The sequence below is a fragment of the Strix aluco genome, chromosome 24 (assembly GCF_031877795.1).
Source record: "Strix aluco isolate bStrAlu1 chromosome 24, bStrAlu1.hap1, whole genome shotgun sequence".
NCBI lineage: Eukaryota > Metazoa > Chordata > Aves > Strigiformes > Strigidae > Strix > Strix aluco.
In genome coordinates, this window is record NC_133954.1 from 9,095,867 (window position 1) to 9,113,617 (window position 17,751).

General features: G+C 69.5%; 1 protein-coding gene across 1 annotated transcript; it reads right to left on the reverse strand.

The window, feature by feature from the left end:
- Positions 1 to 2,354: 2,354 nt before the first annotated feature.
- On the reverse strand, positions 2,355 to 7,535 carry NEUROD2 (neuronal differentiation 2). Its single transcript, XM_074849768.1, has 2 exons — positions 6,628 to 7,535; positions 2,355 to 5,353 (listed from the first exon to the last, which is right to left on the reverse strand). The coding sequence occupies exon 2, from the start codon at positions 5,346 to 5,348 to the stop codon at positions 4,275 to 4,277; it is 1,074 nt and encodes a 357-aa protein (XP_074705869.1). The 5' UTR covers positions 5,349 to 5,353; positions 6,628 to 7,535; the 3' UTR covers positions 2,355 to 4,274.
- Between the last annotated feature and the right edge of the window lie 10,216 nt (positions 7,536 to 17,751).

Here is a 17,751-nt window from a genome sequence, read left to right on the forward strand (position 1 = left end):
CGGGCCGGGCTGGGGGCACCGGGGGCACCGGGGGAGGGGGGGGGTGTGGAGAAACACCCCCCCCATCTCATCCTGCCTTGAAACAGGGGGGCTGAGCTCGGCAGAGCCGCTGGATCCCCCCCCCCCCCGGTGCTGGCCCCTCTCCGGTCCCCCCGGCCGAGCCGTGCGGGGTCCCCGGTAACGCCACCCCCCCCATCACACACACACACACCCCCGGGGGGGGGACTTTGACCCCACGATCATCAAAATCCTCGCAGAGCCCGGCGGGTCGCGGCGGCGGCTCCCGAGCTCCCGGCTCACCCCCCGCCCCGGTTACCGCCGCTGAGCACCGGGGCCGCGGTACGGACTGGCTGGGCCCCGGGACCGGGCACTGGAGCCTTGCCGGGCGTGCAGCGGAGCTCTGCACCGGAGCTTTGCACCGGAGCCTTTTACCGGAGCCGTGCACCGGAGCTTTGCAACGAAACCGTACACCGGGACCGTGCACCGAAACCTTCCACCGGATCTTCGCACCGGGGCCGTGCACCGGGTGCGGGGCCGCATTGCGGGGCTGGCCCGTACCGGAGCAACCGGGCGGGTCCCCGCATCCCCTCGCCGGGCGGGAGCCGGGGAAACAAAAATCCCGGGAATTGAACGTAAACCGCAGCCCCGCCACCGGGGCCGCCTCCCCCCGCCCCCCCCGCCCCCCCGGGCACAGCCGGCCCCGGGCCCTTCCCGGGAGCAGATGTCGGCGGCCCCCCCGCAGCGCCCGGCCCCCCCCGCGTCCCCCTCCCCTCCGCCGGGGCATCCGCCCTTCCCTGCCGCCTCTCCGGGCCGCGGCCCCGGTGCCGCCGATTACGGGTGACGCCCGAAGGGCCCCACGGAGCACCCGCCCGGGCCCCCCCCACCCCTCCGGCGTGGCCCCGAGGTTTTTTTCCCCGGAGAAACGAGGCCCTTCGCGGGAGGATGCTCGGGCCGGAGCCGTCGGAAGAGGCTTCGCTACGGAGCCGGGGCCCGGCCGCGGGGGGCTCGGGGGGGGCCTCGGGGGGGCCGCGCTCACCCGCAGCGGCTCGGGGGGCCGGGGCGGCCCCGCTCCCCCGCCCGGTCCCGGGTCCCCGCCGCCACCTTTCCCCGGGTTGGGCCCGGCACGTCGGGGCCGCGCTGGAACCGTTTCCCGTTTCCAGCCCCGGCGGCGTCGGCCCCGGGCCCGGCCGGGCTGGGAGGGGGTGAGGGGGAGTCCCCGTCCCGACCCCAAATCTGCTCAGATTTTCCCCAAAAGCCGCGGGGCGCTGGTAGCCGCGACCTGTCACCCGGGAGAAAACCGGGGGGCTCCGTCCCCGCAGCGCCGGTGCTGCCCCGGCGCCCGTCGCCTCCCGCAGGGAACCGGCCCCCCACGATCCCCGCGGCCGTGGGCAGCGGCACCGCGCGATCGGGGCCCCGGGGCTCTGCCCGCAGCCCGGGGCGGTCGGGCTGTGATGAGCCCCGGCGGCGGGGACGGTAAATAGACCGATGCCCGTTTGCCTGGGGAGGCGGCGGGGCCCCGGGAGCCCGTTCAGCACCGCCGCGGCGGACAGCTCCGCACCGGGAACCGGGAACCGGCACCGGGAACCGGGAACCGAGAATCGGGACCGGGACGGCGCCGGGGCCCTCGGGGATTCAACGGGCACCGGCACCGGGAACCGGGCACCGGCACGGGCACCGCGCCTGGGCTCCCTCGGGCACCAGCACCGGCAGCTGACACCGGGCACCGGGCACGCGCCGGGGCTCCAACGGGCATCGGCACCGAGAACCAGGCACCGCGCCGGGGCTCCCGGGGCTCCAACGGGCACCGACACCGGGAACCGTCACGGGCAGCGGGCACCGCGCCGGGAGCCGACCGTGTACCGGGGCCGCCCCCGAGGAACCGGGCCTTGGCCACTGGCACCGGGCACCCTCACCGAGGCCACCGGCACTGCGGCCCGGTGCCAGCCCCGGGCAGCAGCCTCCGAGCCACCGTTCCCGGGGGACCGGAGCGGTGTCACCGCCGCGGCTCGCCCGTGACGGCGGGGCCGGGACCGAGCCGGGCCGCCGCTGCGGATCCCGGTGCCTTTATTGGCGAGGTGGGGTGTGGGACACACACACACACACACACACACACACACACACACACACACACACACGCCGCCTCCCCGGTCCCGGGGGGGACACCCGTGGGGCAGAGCCGCGTTATATCAGCGCCCGCCCCACCGCGGGCCGCGCACTCGGGCGGCGGGAGCGGCGGCGGCACCGGCACCACCGAGAGGTACCGGGGGGCGGCCCCGGCGGCGGGCGCGGGGCGAGGGTCGGGCCGCTGCCCCCGGTGCCCCGGGGCGGAAGGAAAAGCGGCGAAAGCGGCGGAGTCAACATTGAATATTTATTAATCGCCGTCGAAGGACGCTCGGTAATTACAGGTTCGCCGCGAATCGCACCGGCGGCGGCTCGTCACGGCCGACGAGTCCTGGCGGGGCCGCCCCGGCGGGGACCGGGCTGCGAGCGTCCAGCGGGGCCGGGGGGGGGGGCCCCGGGGGGCGGGGGGGGGCGATGCATGCAGTATCGCCGGGCCCCCCGGCCCCGCGGCCCCGCGCTCCGCCGCCGCCAAGCAAATGTCCGCGGCGGCGGGGACCGGGGGAGCGGGGAGCGGGGAGCGGCTCCCGGCGCGGGGGGGCTCTTGCATATCGTTGGCCATAAATATTTATTAATCGAAATGAAACGGAACAGAAACACGAAAGCACTTCTGGTGTCGGACAGGCGGGTCCCCTTTGCTACAACGGTTTGTGGTTTTGTTTTTGTTTTTGTTTTTTTTTTCTTTTTCTTTTTTTGTTTTTTCCCGGTTTTTTTCTTTTTTGCAAAACTTTTTTTTTTTTTTTTCGTTTTGAAAACATTTCTCAGAAATCATCCTCCTCCTCCCTGGTCTCTAAAAATGCTGGTTTCTCGAAGGTGGTGCGGGCAGGTTCCAAAAAAAAAAAAAAAAAGAAAAAAAAAAAAAAGAAAAAAGAAAAAAAAAAAAAAGCATTATCTCGGCTTTACGGCGTCTCCCGACCGAAGGGATGCGGCAAACCGGGGCGAAGACACACGGGCCGGGCCCGGGCGCCGCGGGGGGGGCGCAGCCCCTCCAGCCCCCCCGGAGCCCCGCTTGCATAGCTGCGGGCTGCGCTGCCCCCCCCCGGCCCCGGCCCCGCCAGCGCGGGAAAACCGGGGGCGGCTCCGCGCGGTTGGGGGTTATTTTTTTTTTAATTCTTATTATTATTTTTCTTTTTTTTTTTTTTTTGTTTTGTTTTCCGTTTCAAGTTTTTAAAACAGGTAAAAAACGTCCTGACACACGCGCTGCGAGAGGAGCTCCCGGGGCCGGGAGCGGGGCCGGGGCCCCCCAAAGCAAAGTGCATCTCTGAGCGTCCGCCGGGCCGGGCCTGCTTGCATAGATAGAAAATGTGGGTTCCTCCCTTCGCCTCTTTATTGCTTCGGAAAGTTGCGCTCCGCGCCGCAGCGCGGGCTCCTCTCGCTCCCACGGGCCGGGGCAGCGGGTGTCCAATGCCGGGGGGGTGTGGGGGGGGTGTGGGTCACGGCGGTGGAGGGGAGAAACGGCTCAAAATGGGGGCGAGAGGGAAGGGGGAAAAAAATTTTTTTTCTCAAATTAAATGAAAACGAATTAAAAAGGAAACGATGCGGCTCGACCCAGCGGGCCGGGCAGGGCTCCGGGGGGGCTCCGGCGGGCGCTGCCGCCGCTGGCCGGGGGGGCCGGGGCCGCGCTGGGGAAAATAATAATAATATTAAATAATAATATTAATAAATATTAATAAATAATAATAAATAATAACGGTAATAATAATAATAGTGAGAATAAGAATAGGAATAGGAATGGGAATAAGAATAGGAATAGGAATAAAAATAAAAGAATAAGAGGAATAAGAATAAGAATAAGAATAAGAATAAGAATAAGAATAAGAATAAGAATAAGAATAAGAATAAGAATAAGAATATAATACGAATAATAAAAAAAATAACTAACTAACTAATAAATAATAATAATAATAACTTAAGGAAAAGGGGAAATCCTCCCAAAAAAAGCACTTTGTCCCCACGGGGCGCGGGGACCCGCCGCCGGGGCCGGGTCCCCATATTGCACCAAAGCCCACGGCGGAGCCGCGGGGGCCGGTCCGCGGGGCCGCCGCGGGTGGGGGGGGTGGGTGGGGTTGGGTGTGTGTGTCCCCCCCCCACACCTCGGGGCTGGGGCGGCCGGGCGGGGAGGCGGGGGGGGGGGGGCTGGGGCCTGTCGGGAGGGGTCAGTTGTGGAAAAAGGCGTTGAGCTCCTCGTACATGGGGCCCCGCTCGTGCGGGAGGTGCATGTCGTAGGGGAAGATGTTTTCGGAGTGGACCCCCCCGCGCATCCCCGCCGAGCCGAAGACCAGGTTGTGGCCGGCGGGGCGGGAGCCGGGCAGCGCCGAGTAGTGCATAGAGTAGTGGTAGCTTTTCTCGTGGTCGGGGGAAGAAGAGTCCTGCTTGAGGGAGAAGTTGCCGTTGATGCAGAGCGGGGGGCTGAGCCCCCCGTCGTACTCCGAGCTGTTGTAGTCGGGGGACGCGTTGCCGTAGAGGCTCTCGTAGGCGGAGGCGCAGTAGCTGTGTGTCCTCAGCCCGTGGGAGCCGGGGCCGGCGGCGGGCGGGCACTGCGCCGCGGCCAGCCGCGAGCAGGGGTAGGGGTAGGGGTGCACGGCGAAGGAGGCGTTGGGGCCGTGGAAGCGGCCGCCCTCCTGCCCCTGCTCCGTGAGGAAATTGCGGGAGTTGAGCTGGAGGCACCCGGCCACCAGGTTGGTGGTGGGTTGCGACAGCCCCTTGCACAGAGTCTGCACGTAGGAAACCAGGTCGGGCCGTTTGCCCGAGCGCAGGATCTCGGAGAGAGCCCAGATGTAGTTCTTGGCCAAGCGGAGGGTCTCGATTTTAGAAAGCTTTTGGGTTTTGGAGTAGCAGGGCACCACTTTCCGCAGGTTGTCCAGGGCCGCGTTCAGGTCGTGCATGCGGTTGCGCTCCCGGGCGTTCGCCTTTTGCCGCCGCAGCTTGGAGCGCTCCAGCCGCGCCTTGGTCATCTTGCGCTTCTTGGGGCCGCGCTTCTTGGGCCGCTCGCCCTCCGCTTCCTCCAAGCCTTCCTCCTCCTCCTCCTCCTCCTCCTCGTCCCCTCCTAGCTCCCCTTCCTCCTTGCTCTCCCCCAGCGAGCCCTCGGGCGGCTCCTCGGGGAGGGCGCAGCCCTTCCCCGCCCGCTCCTCCTTCTCGCTGCGGGCATCCTCCTCGCACTCCTCGGCCCAACCGGCGAATTTCGGGACGTCGGGGACCAGGCTGGGCTCGCTGAAAAGTCGCGTCAACATGGTGGCTGCAGCGGGGGGCAAAGAGCCAGGCGTTACCGGCGGCCCCGCCGCGCCCCCCCCCCCCCCCACCTCCCTCACCCTCCCCCCCCCCCCCCCCCCCGCCAACCCCGGGAGCGGCTCCGCGGCGCCGGGACCGGCGAAAACGAATTGGGCGCGGGGCCGCTCGCTGCCGCCGCCCGCCCCGGTCGCCCGAGCCCGGGGGCACCGGGGCTCCCTCGGGGCGCGGCGACGACCCCCCCTCCCCCTCGACGACACCCCCCCCACACACACACACTCCTCCGCCGGGCTCCCCGCGGCCGCCGCCTGCGTCCCGCTCCCCGGCCCCCCGCCCGCGCCCCCGTCCCTCGGCCCGGCCGGTGCCCCCCACCCCCCCCGGTGCCCCGCGGGCCGGGCCCGGTGCCGCCGGCCCCTCTTTGACGCCTCCAACTTTTCCCCGCCGCGGGCGCGGAGCGGCCCCGGCCACGGCTCCGTCACCGCCGTCCCGGGGCCGGAGGGCCGAGGCGCGGCCGCCACTCGCCCTCCCCCCCCCCCGCCCCGGCTCCCCGTACCCCCTCCGTCCCGGTCAGCCCCGCCCGGCCCCCCCCACTCCCCGCCTCGGGGCTCCCTCCGGCCGCCGGAGCGCGGCCCGTAAAATGCGGCGGCATCAAACGGCGGCGCGGCGGGGGGGCGGCGGGGGGCGGCGGGGGCGGCCGCGGCCGGGGCCCCCCCCGCCCCGGGGTGGGGAGCGCGGGGGTCGCGGGCGGCGGCGCTGCCGGGGTCGCCCCCCCCACCGGGGCCGGGGCGGTGCGGCGGGGCCGGGGCGGGGGGCACCGCCCGGGGCGGGGGCCGGGGCCGCCGCGGGGGAGCGGGGAGGCGGCTCCGCCGGGTCGGGGCCCCCGGGGGCGGCGGCGCGGTGGCTCCGCGCCGATTTCGTTGATGCCGCTCGGCCGCCGCTGCCCGCTCCGTCCCGCCGGGACCGCGCCGCCCCGGGCGCGCCCAGCCGCGGGGCGAGGGGCGGGGGGGGGGAAGCCGGGGAGGGGGGGGGGGGGACACACGACACACGAAGCCCCAACAACCCCCCCGGGGGAGGGGGGGCGGGGGGCGCCGGTGCGGGAAGCGGGGGAAACCCCATCAGCGGGGCCAGCGGGGAGCGGGAGAACCGAGGGCCGGGGGAGAACGAAAGACGGGGGGAAAAAAGGGCGAGACGTGGCGGAGAAACAAAATCAACATGGAAGTTGCCTTTTCTCCATTCAAGTTTCCTCCGCTGCCCTCCCAGCCCTCCACTTCTTACATAACTCACCTTCGGGCGGACCGGAGGAATTTTTATTTCATTGTTCCCAGCATCTTCTGGGACCGGGACGCGGCTCCTTGAGGTGCTCCAGCCTCCTGCAGTCCTCTATCCAAAAGGAGGCGAGAGTGGCATCTCTACCCAGCAAAGGGGGTACCAGCTCTGCTGCCAGTGCCATATGGTTGGCACGTCATGCGCGAGAGCTATCACATGAGAGCTAATGATTGACATGCGCTTGCATTCAGGGAGATTTGTCTCTCTGGGGAAGGAGGACTCGCCATCTGTCACTCTGTACTCAAAAAAAAAAAAAAGAAAAAAAAAAAGAAAAAAAAAAAACCTCTTCCAAATCTACAGCTCTGCCTACACGCCGCAAAATGGGACCCGGGCGAGATGCAGGCGATGGCGGGGCCGGGCTGAACAATGGAGCCAGCGGCAGGGCGGCGGGGGAGACCGGCCATCCCGGGCGGGCCGAGCGTGTCGGGGGCAGCCGGCGGGCACCGGGGCGAGGGGGGAGACGCCGTGGGGACCCTTGCCGGGAGCTGGCATCTGCGGCTCGCCGCAAAACACCGCGGCGGCTCGCCCGGGTCCGTCCCCACCCTCAGCCACCAGCCGAGCGGGGATGGCTGCGGTGCTGAGGGCCTGGCGCGGGCTGGGGGCTGCAGCCAGGCAGGGCCCGGGGGAGGCGGCGGCGGTGGTGGCGGTGGCGGTGCCCAGTTTGGCCGCACCGGCGCGGGCAGGGGGCTGGAGGTGCGGGTGTGGGCATGGCTGGTGGCTTGCAGGGCCGTGGGTCCCCACGCGGGTGCCACATGATCCCCACACGGGTGCCACATGGCCCCTCCGGCTGCCTCACGGCCCCCACTGGCACCCCCTCGGCCGCAGAGCCCCGCCAGCCTCTCTCGGCAGCCCCGCGGCACAGCGCGGCGCACACAGACGCAGCCAGCCCCCCGCACACTCCTACGTGCACACACAAACACGCACACTTGCACACGCGCGCACACGCGGCCCCAGCCCCGTGCCGCTGCGGATCCCACGGTGGCGGCGGCGGAGGCCCGGCCATGCCGTGGCGCAGCCAGTGAGGCCTTTGTCTGCCGGGCCCCTCCTCACCTGCCACGGCCCCGCGCCCCGGCCCGGCAGCACCTCGTCACCCTCCGGCCTCCAATCGATCCCCACCACAGCGCACCACAGCCAGAAATCGCTGCTGCCGCCTCCCTTGTGCCTGCGAACAGGCGGCGGGCCCGTCACCGGTGTGTTGTGGCCCTGGGAGCCAGATGCCGACACCCGGTGGCCTGCTCTGAGCCGCAGGATGTCCCCGTGTCCTGAATCCCCCCCTCTGTCCCTGCAAGCCCGGGGTGGGGGGGGCCGGGACCTGCCCGGCTCAAGGGGTGCAGGTGAGGGAAGGGGCGACGGGTGCTGGCCACCGCGCACCGGCACGTGCTGGCCGTGGCGTGGGCCCGGCAGGGACATGGTGGCCGGGGGCTGTGCCCACACGCAGACAAAGGGCCGGTCGTGCCCGGCCGCCGGGTCTGTGCCAGCGGCGTCGGCGTCGCCCACTCCCCCGGTGCAGGTGCCGGGGCTGGCACGTGACAGAGGGGCCTCCACCGGCGGCGAGCGTGTGTGTGTGTCGTCGTCCCCCCCCTCCCTTCGCCTCCGCGCGCTCCCGCTGCCGAACCCTCCGACTGTCACTCACGGCTGCGGCCGAGCAGATGGCACCTGGGCTGGAGCTGGCCCGCGGGGAGGCAGGGCCCACCCCAGCCGTGCCGGTGCCGGTGCCGGTGCCATACCGGAGCACCGATTCCTGGGCAGCCTCCGGGCCCTGTCGCAGCCCTTCCCCGCAGCACCGTTCCGCTCCTTCTGTTGTTACCATCTTCGTTTTGCAGGCGGGTGCAGGGCAGGCGGCACCATGCCCCGGCAGCCCACCCTTGCCCGGTGCTCGTGGCCCGTTCCTGCCAGCTCTGGGTAAGTCCCCACTCCACTGCCCTCGGTTCACAGGCCAGGGGACCCCCAGCCCTCAGCACGGCCCCGCTCCAGCCCCCCTGCACCCCCCGTGTTGTGGCGGCGAAGCCGGTGCTGCCCCAGTTCCCAGCACCAGGCTCGTGGCCCATGGGGCTGCCCCGAGGCCCAGGCGATGCCACGGCGTGAGCGACCGGGCTGGCCTGAGCGGGGACAGGGGGAAGCCACGAGCCCCCGGCCCGGTGCATCCGTTAGAGCCTAATTAGCAGCCGGTGAGCGGCAAGGGTGGGCGCTGGCATGAGCCTCATCAGCATGCACAGCGCTTGGAGGGAGAAGAAAGTGGAGACATGAAATGGGGAGAGGAGATGAAAGGGGAACAGGGAGATGAAAACCCAAACCGCCACATTGTGCCGCGGCCGGGGCGGCGCCGGGAGCCTTGGCTGGCCTGTGCCGGGACACGGCCCGTGGTGCAGGCAGGAGGGGGGGACCTGGTACCATCCCCATCCCCTCGTGCCCACGGCTGGTGATGGCCCAGGGCAGAGCGGGGTAGGGGCAGCCCTGTCCCCATCCCTGGGTGCCTTCGGCAGGGGGGGTTCATCCAGGGTGGTGAGAGGGGCTCCCAGCGTCACGACACGGGGGCTGTACGAGCAGGATCGGGCCCCTGGGGAAGTGGGGCTGCCCTGAGCAGCAGGAGGAGGCGAGGTCAGGTGAACCCCGTCCCGGGCACAGCTGGGTGCTGGTGTTTGGGGTGCAGGGGCTGAGGGGGGGGATTTCTCCTGCCCGGGGAGGTCAGGGCTGGGGGAGCTGGGCCCAGTGACCCCAGGGTCCCCATCCTGCTGCTGGTCCTTGTGTGCAGGGTCTGGCCTTCCTGGCACTGCCACTTCTGGTCCCAGGCCATCCCAGCCAGGTCCCCTGGGGTCTCACTGCCCGGGGGGGCACAGCAGGACTTTTAGTGGGCGCATGAAGCTCTTTCCTCCTCCAAAATTCATCCTCCGTGTCCCTTCCCCTCCCTCCGGCAGGAAGGCAATGGCCAGGGACAGGGAACAGGCCTGGAGTGGTGGCTGCTCCGTCCCGGAGGTGAGACCAGGGGACACATGGCATCTGGAGGGATGTGGTGAGGGGACAGAAGCGGGTCGGCACCGGTGGAGCCAGGGGTGGGAGCTGGGTGCTGGGTGGTGCTGGGACCCGGCTGGGAGCCAGCTGGGCCCAGGGCAGCTCCCAGGGGGCCCCGCGTGGGGCGAGTTTGCCGGGGCTCAGCCGGCTGCCGCATCCCCAGCGTGGGGCCGGTGCGCAGCACCGCAGCCGGCAGCCTCGGCGAGGCCGTGTCATCCCTCCCCGGTGTGGGCTTGGGGGCACCCGAGCCGGGCCCCCCTTCACCGGTGGGGTCCCCGTCCCCCCTCGGTGGGGTCGAGCCATCCAGGGCCCGAGCGGAGGAACCGGCTCCGGCATCTCCCCGTGAGCGGCGGCGGGGGGAGGCGGGGGCCGCGCTGCCAGATGGAGCCGGCTCCGCGCTGCAATATTTCTGGGAGGTGAAGGCTGGGAGAGATGGATGCGCTAACGCGCGGCGGAGCCACCGCCGGGAATGTCAGCCGAGGGGAGGAGAGCGGCGGGAGCGGGAGCCGAACCCGGCCCTGGCCCCGGCCCCGTCCCTGCTGCCTTCGGGGACGAAGCAGCCCTCGTGCAGGGAGCAGCTCTCCCTCGTGGGACCCGTCCCTGGGCACCTTCCAGTCACCGGGTGAGCAGGGCCCGGGTGGGGGGCTCTGGGGCATGGGGGGGGGGTGGTGGGTGCCCTGCCCGTCCCCCTTGTCCCTAAAGGTCCCTTCAATGGGGTCACGGGTGGGTTGGGGAGCCTGGGAGGAGGCAGCTGATGGTGGAGGGAAACTGAGGCAGGGAGGGAGGAAAGGGGCCGTCCTGGCTCAGCCGGGACTGGGGGGGCTTTAGGGAACCCCCTTTTCTTTGCTGGAGGAGGACGGGGAGACGCTGGGCCGGGCCCGGGGCTGCGGTGTCGGTGCCAAGTGAAACCCCGACCTTGGCTTCACCCGCCCTGGCCCCATCCTGCCCCTGGGGCAGCCGGACCCCCGGCCTGTGCCCCCCCGCCCCCACCGCTGCCGCTCGCGGGTCTGGGCCCTGCCGAGCGGTTTTTTAAGACACGCGCTGTTAATTAAGAAAACGACGCCCTGGGAATTGTCCAGAGGGAAACTGCCGGAGCTGCGGCTGCGTGCGGGGCTGGGGCTGAGGGGTCCCGGGGCAGGGGGAGCGGTGACCCCAGGGGGACTTGTGTGTTGTGTGCCCCCCCCGCCCTGCCGCCGCGGTCCTTCGGCACTCAGCGGTCGCTGGGTTCACCCCTGCTGGGGTCAGACGCTCTTTGGGGACAGCGGGGGGGGCTGGGACAGGGGATGCTGTCCTGGAGGGGGCTGCCGTGGTGCCACCAGCGGAGCTGCTGAGGTGATAAGGCCACCTGGTGAGGTCACAGTGGGCTGTGACATCACACCCACTGGCCTGTGGTGTCACAAGGCCCCAGGAGAGGAGAGGAGATCCCCTGTGGTCACAGCATCCCCCCCTCCACGGCTGCCCTGGCTGGGGTGGGGGATTGGTGGGGGGGCACAGGGGGCCGTCGCAGCCCGGCGGTGCCACCGGCGTGGGCACGGCGCGGATGAGCGAGCGCTGCTGGCACCGGCCCCCGGCCCCCCCGCGGCAGATGGCGTCCGCTTGGGCCCGTTTCAGGGAGCCGGCGGGGCGCGATGGCGGGGGGACACGGCGCGCGGGGGTGGCGGGGGCTGTCCGCAGCCACATCCCCTGCTAGCACCCCCCTCCCCAAACCTCCTGCCCTGCTCGCCTGTGCCCCTCGGTGTCCCCAAACCAGGGGGGAGGCAGCCGGTGGCCCTCCCAGATATGCACTGAGTGGTGTCAGGCCTCAGCGGGGCTGGTGGGCACAGGGGCCACAGGCAAAGAGGGGACCGGGGTGGCACCAGGGACAAAGGCGAAGGGCTACATTGGGGACTGGGGGTGCCCGGCCCCCATCCTGGGGGGGTCTCAGACCCCCAGCCCTTGGGGGCTGATCCAGGCTGGTGCTGACATCGCAGGGCTCAGCCTTTCCTGCCAGCCCCAGGGCGGCGTTTGGCACCTTGGGGCCCTTGTCCCCATCCTGGAGTGCTCTGGGGCCCTCCCATCCCTGGGGACATCAGGGACCCCCATCCCACCTCCCGGATGACTTTGGGGACCCCCAGCCCGGCGAGCAGCCCCCCCACCCCAACACCCTGAGCCATCCAGGTTGGGACGGGGGGGGGCGGCAGGGAGTAGATTTGGGGACGGGGGGGGGGTCTCCATGGCGACAGGGCGCCGATGACGACAGTCACCATGGCGAGGCTGTGTGGCCCGGCCCGTTGCCATGGCGATGCGCCTGGCACGACGAGTCGCCATGGAGATGGCCGAGGGATGGAGTGGTCCCCATGGCGGGGGCCCAGGGCCAGGCCAGGGCTTTTGAAGAGGGTGGGGGGGGGGGGGATCCCCGGGGTTGAGTCCCCCCCCCCAGCCACGCGCGGGGGCCTCGCGCCCTGCCGGCGTGGGGCCGGTGCCGCCGCGTGCCGCCGCGTGCCCGCTGCCGCCCGGGTTCATTTGCACGAGGCTTTTCCACTCCAGTTCACACTACCATCTGACAGGCCCAACTTCTCATTTTCAGAGTAATCACTCCACTGCACTAATTGCACATGCAAATATGCAAATTCGTATTAATTAATTACTATACTAATTAGTTCTGTGGTATTTGCGAGTAATAAATCATTCGGAGGGAGCGGGAAGCTGGAGACCTGGCCCATTTACACTTCGCATAAAATTTTAATAGGCGCTCCGGCTGATCCGGGACAGCCGCGCCGCGCCGCGCTTAAAGGCGCAGAGCTGGGCCTGGCCACGCTGCCCGGCTCGGGGGGGCACCGGCACCCCCGGCCCCGCGGCGCGGAAGGGGGCGAGGGGACGGAGAACAGGGAGGGAAAAGGGAAAATGAAGCAAAAAAGCAACGGGGAGGAGGTGATGGGGGGGGTTTGGGGGGCAGGGCTGGTCCCCGGGTGGTTCTGCAGCCGCGCTGGGTCCTCTTGGGGAAACTGAGGCAGGGAGGGGGGGGGGTGTCCCTGGGGAGCAGCGCCCCGCACCCAGGGCTCACCCAAGGGCTCGCCCCAAGGAGGTGGGTACAGGGGTGGGGGGGACACCCCGTTCTGCGGCTGCTCCGGCTCCTGCTGGCGCTGGCGCCGTGACCACGCTGTCACCGCCACCACCACGCCATCGCCGCGCAGCCGCTCCCCGCCGCCACCTTTGGGGATTTTGCAAGCCTTTAATTGTCGTAAGCACAGATTAATTAAGCAGCGATAAACACAAACCCATGCATTATTGATGAATAAGGGTGAGTTCAGGTTGGTGCAAACGTTGTAATTAAATATAAACCTCAAGCTGCCCATTGTTAACGTACAAATTACATTACTATTGCGACACGTGTCGGGGCGCGCGCGGCCGGGAAGGGGCTCGTGCCCCGGTACCGTGACCCTCCGACCCCTGAGGGGGGGGGGAGAGGGGCTGGGGGGGCTGGGAGGGGGGTTTGGGGGGGCAGGAGAGGGGAAATCGTCCCCGGTTTGGCCGGGGCTGGGCCCTTCTCCGCCGCAGCCGTCCTGGATCCGTGAGGATGCTCCACGCCGGGCCCGGCACAGGCCGAGGGACACGTCACCGGCCCCGTGGGGACAGCAGCCCCCCAGGGAGGGCCGGGGCGTCCCCACTGGGGGGGGGGACATGCGTGGGGGTGCGCACACACGTGTGCGTGTGCCCTGTGTGCTCACACACACGCCTGCATGTTCACACACGCTCTCGGGCACACGCGGGCTTCCCTGGCACACACACACATGCACACACGGATGCACACACACACACGTGGACACACGTGCACAGCCCCGGCACATGCACACACACTCCTGTGCGCGCGCACACACACACACGCACAGCCCTGGCACACACACGTGTACACAACATGCATGCTCACACACGCATGGATGCACACATGTGCACATCCCTGGCACACACATGCGCGCACACACACACACACACACGTCCCTGGCACATACACACATGCACACACTTGTGCAGACATGTGCCTTCCTGACACACACAGACACACACGCACGCACATACGTGCACATCCCTGGCACATGCACACACATCCCTGGCACACACACACACACACACACACGTCCCTGGCACATACACACATGCACACACTTGTGCAGACATGTGCCTTCCTGACACACACGTGTACATCCCTGGTACATACAGACGTGTACACACACTCCTGTGCGCACACATGCATGTACACACGTGCACATCCCTGGCACACACAACACACACTCCTGGGCACACACACATGTATGCACTCACACACATGCACACACGTGCACATCCCCGGCACATACACACACACGCACACACGCACTCCTGTGCACACACACACACACATCCCTGGCACAAACACACACCTGTGCACATGCGTGTGTGTTTGTGTGCACGCGTGTGCACAGGAGCGTGTGTGTGCGCACCAGGGATGTGCATGTGTGTACACGTGTGTGTGTGCGCGTGTGTGCACATGTACAACCTTGACACACACACACACACACACTCTCCTGTGCACACACATGCACATCCCCGGCACACGCATGTGCCCGCACACCCAGGCACCCCCCACCCCCCATTCCCACCACACCAGCCCCCACCCGAACAGCCCCCACCCGCAGGGACCCGTGTCCCCACATGTCCCCGTCCCCCCCACCATGTGCTGAGCCCCCCCTGGGGCACCATCCCCGGCCAGGCCACGCTCCAGGAGGGCCACGGCCAGGCCACCCCCCCGCCGGGCAACCCCCGACCCCCTGGGCATCCCCGTGGTGACACCCCCACTGGGACAAGTGACAAGGACACGGGAGGGGAGGGGGGCAGCGGGTGAGCCCCCGCGGCTGCGCGTCCCTGGCTCCCCGCGCGCCCCTCGCCCGGGCGGAGGGTGGGGGTTGGCAGCTGGTAGCTATTTATTAACCAGTCATGGTTAAATTGGTTTATAAATTAACAGATGTTTTAACTTTATTCTTTCTTCTGGGAATGGAGCAGCAAACTGGTCTGTGCTGGCGGCCGGGCGCCGGCCAGGCCCCTCCCTGGGAGGGTCTCATCGATGGGGTGGGGGGAGCGGGGCTGGCAGCCCCCCCGGGCAGGGCACTGAGGGGCCACCGGGACGGGCTTTTGGGTCCCCCGGGGTGACACCTCGCCGGGGGGGGGTGGTTGGGGCCTCGGGCTGGGGAGGGCACGTGCTACAGGTGGGTAAACTGAGGCACGGCCGGCACTGACGTCCCCCAGCAAGAGGAGACCCCCGGGCGGCCTCTCCTCTCCTGGTCGCTGCACCCCCCCCCCCCCTCCTTGCGACCTCCACGCTTGTGTGGGCCCCCCCCTCCCGTTTTTAACCCTTTTAATCCCCCTGGCACAGGCAGACCCCGGCACAGACCCCCCCCTCCCCAATCCGGCGCATCCCCCTGCCCAGGTGGGTGCCCACCCTGGGGGTGCTGGGTGCGATGCGCACCCCGGGGGGTGTTATCCCAAGACCCCCCCAGTACCCCAACCCCCGTGGCAGCCCCTGATCCCACCCGGGACCACCCCGGGGCACATGGGCATGAGGCTTGGCGTGGGCCAGCGGCCGGCGGTTGCCAACCGGGCCGGCTCCAGCCGCGGCTGCACTTGCGGCCGCCCCGTGCCAAAGCCCTTGAGCCCGTGCCCGGGCCTGCGCTGGCCGCGTGGCTGTGCCAACGCCGGGGTGGCTGTGCCAGCCCGGCCATGCCAGCGGCCGTCGGGCCCCGCCATGCCACGCCAGCCGCACCGGGGATGACATCTGCCGGCAGCGTGCCGCAGCGCCCACGGGCACGGCCATGCTGGCGAGGCCACCAGGGCCAGGCCTAGCCCAGGGGGGGCCAGGAGGACACAGCCCCCCTTCCCCGACCACCCTGCGAGACATGAGGACATGGGACCCCCTTCTCATCCTGCCAGGGACACCAACACCACCCCCCGCCCCCCAGTCCCACTGGGGATACGGGGACGCGGCCCCTCCTCGCACCGGGGTGGGAGCCCCCACATCGTTCCAGGGAATTGGGGTTGTGCCCCCCCACACCCCCCCGGCCCCAGTGTGCTGAGCTTGGAGCCCCCATGGTGCCGAGGACGTGGGATTGCAGCCCCCCCCCCATCTCCGCGTGGTGGGGTTACGGGGTTGCAGCCCCCCCACCCCTGCCAGCGCTGCTCAGTGCCTCAGTTGCCCCTCGCCCAGAGGGGGTGCCAGCCCCCCCCCGTCAGTGCTGCCCGTTGGCAGTGGGGTGTCACCGTGGGGGTGGTCGCATCCCCAGGCCCCCCCCCCGCCCCATAGAGCCCCATTTGGGGAGGGGGCCACCCCCAGCTCCCCCTTCCCTTCTGCAGCTCCCCAGGTTTGTCGCTGGGGGGGGGTGTGTAACAGCAGAGAAGGGGTTAAGGCCCCCGGGGGTGGGGGGTGGGGGGTGGGCCCCCCGCCTGCCGCCCCCTCGGGCTCCCACACGTGCTGCCACGCGTGTTCCCACTCCCACACCTCCTCTGCGCCCGAGGGAGCACCGGCCGCCCCCGCTGCAGATCAGGGGGGGTGGGGGGGGGTGGGGGCTGCACCTACGGGGTGTCCTGGGGTGTGGGGGGGGGACTCGGGGTGCACAACCCTGGGGGGGAGCGTGGGGGGACCCACGGAGGGGCCCCCCGCGCTCCCCCTCCCGCAGGGCCGGGCAGGGGACCCAGATGTCCGGAGGGGGATACCCAGGGTGAGGGGCACCAGGGGGGGCCCCTGGCCCCAAAGACACCCCCCACAGGGCCACGCCCACCCCACGGCCACGCCCACTCCGCCGCACGGCCCCGCCCCCCGACACTCACCGTTTATACCGAGCAACCGGCGTCCCCGCAGCCTCTTGGCCCCACGATGCTCCATCCCCGCGATGCCCCATCCCCAGTGTCCCCAGTGTCCCCTGTCCCCATGATGCTCCATTCTTACAGCGCCCTGTCCCCACCAAGCACTGTCCCCAGTCCCCACAATGCTCCGTCCCTGGTGTACCCCATCACCACGACGCCCTCTCCCCATGGCACCCCATCCCCACAGTGCCCCATCCCCATGACACCCTGTCCCCACGATGCTCCATCCCCAGTGTCCCCTGTCCCCACGATGCTCCATCCTCACGGTGCCCCATCCCCAGGGCACCCTGTTCCTGCACCCCCCCGTGCTGCCCCATCCACCTCGACGCCCCAGCATCCCCCCAGCCCCCCCTTGCCCCCCGCCGTGTCCAGCCCTGCCGTTGCTCCTCCGGCAGCGGGTGATGGCTCCCGCTCCTCGCCGGTGCCCGCTGGCGGGGGACGAGGCGGCGAGCGCTGCTTCCCTGAACCTGCTGCTATTTTTACTCTCTCTGCAGGAGGATTCGCTGCCGCGCGGAGCTGCAGCCCCCGCTGCACGGCACGGAGATGGGCACGGCACGGCACGGGCACGGCACAAGCACCGGTGGCTCTGCCGCGAGCAGCCTGGGTGCCCTTGGTGCCGGGATGGGGCTGGCCCGGCGAGGAGTGGGGCCATGCGTGGCACACGTGGCACTGGGAGAGGGTTTTTTGGGCACCGCATCCCCTCCCCAGCACGGTACCGGCTGCCGGGCCCGGTGTGGTACCCCCCAGCGCCGAGCTGTGGGTGCTGCCCGTGGGCGCAGGCTGCGTGGGTGCGGGTGCGGGCGGCGTGTGCCGATCCCGGGGGGCTGCGGGTGCTGCCGCTGCCGCAGCGCGGGGAGGGGAGGGGGCCCGGCCACCCCCTCGCATGGCGCCTTCGCGGGCGGGAGGAGCGGGAATGGCAGCGGGAAGGAGCCCGGGAACCTGTTGCCATAACAACTCGGGTCCCTGGGATGATGCTCAGAGCCCGGCACAGGGACCCTGGCACGGGGCTGGCCTGGACCTGGGGTCACTGAGGGACCCCTCACCCCGTCCCCCCAGCTCGGCCCCACAGTCCGCTCCATGGGGACACGGGGTGGGCAGTGCTGCGTGGGGCTGCGCTGTGCCACAGGGCCAAGCTTGGCTGCCCAGAGCCTGGCTTTGTTGTGCAGAGCCGAGCTTTGCCATGCAGAGCCAGGCTTTACCATG

Coding starts and splice junctions, on each gene's coding strand:
- NEUROD2 (XM_074849768.1), bottom strand. CDS start 5,348: ATGTTGACGCGACTTTTCAGCGAGCCCAGCCTGGTCCCCGACGTCCCG.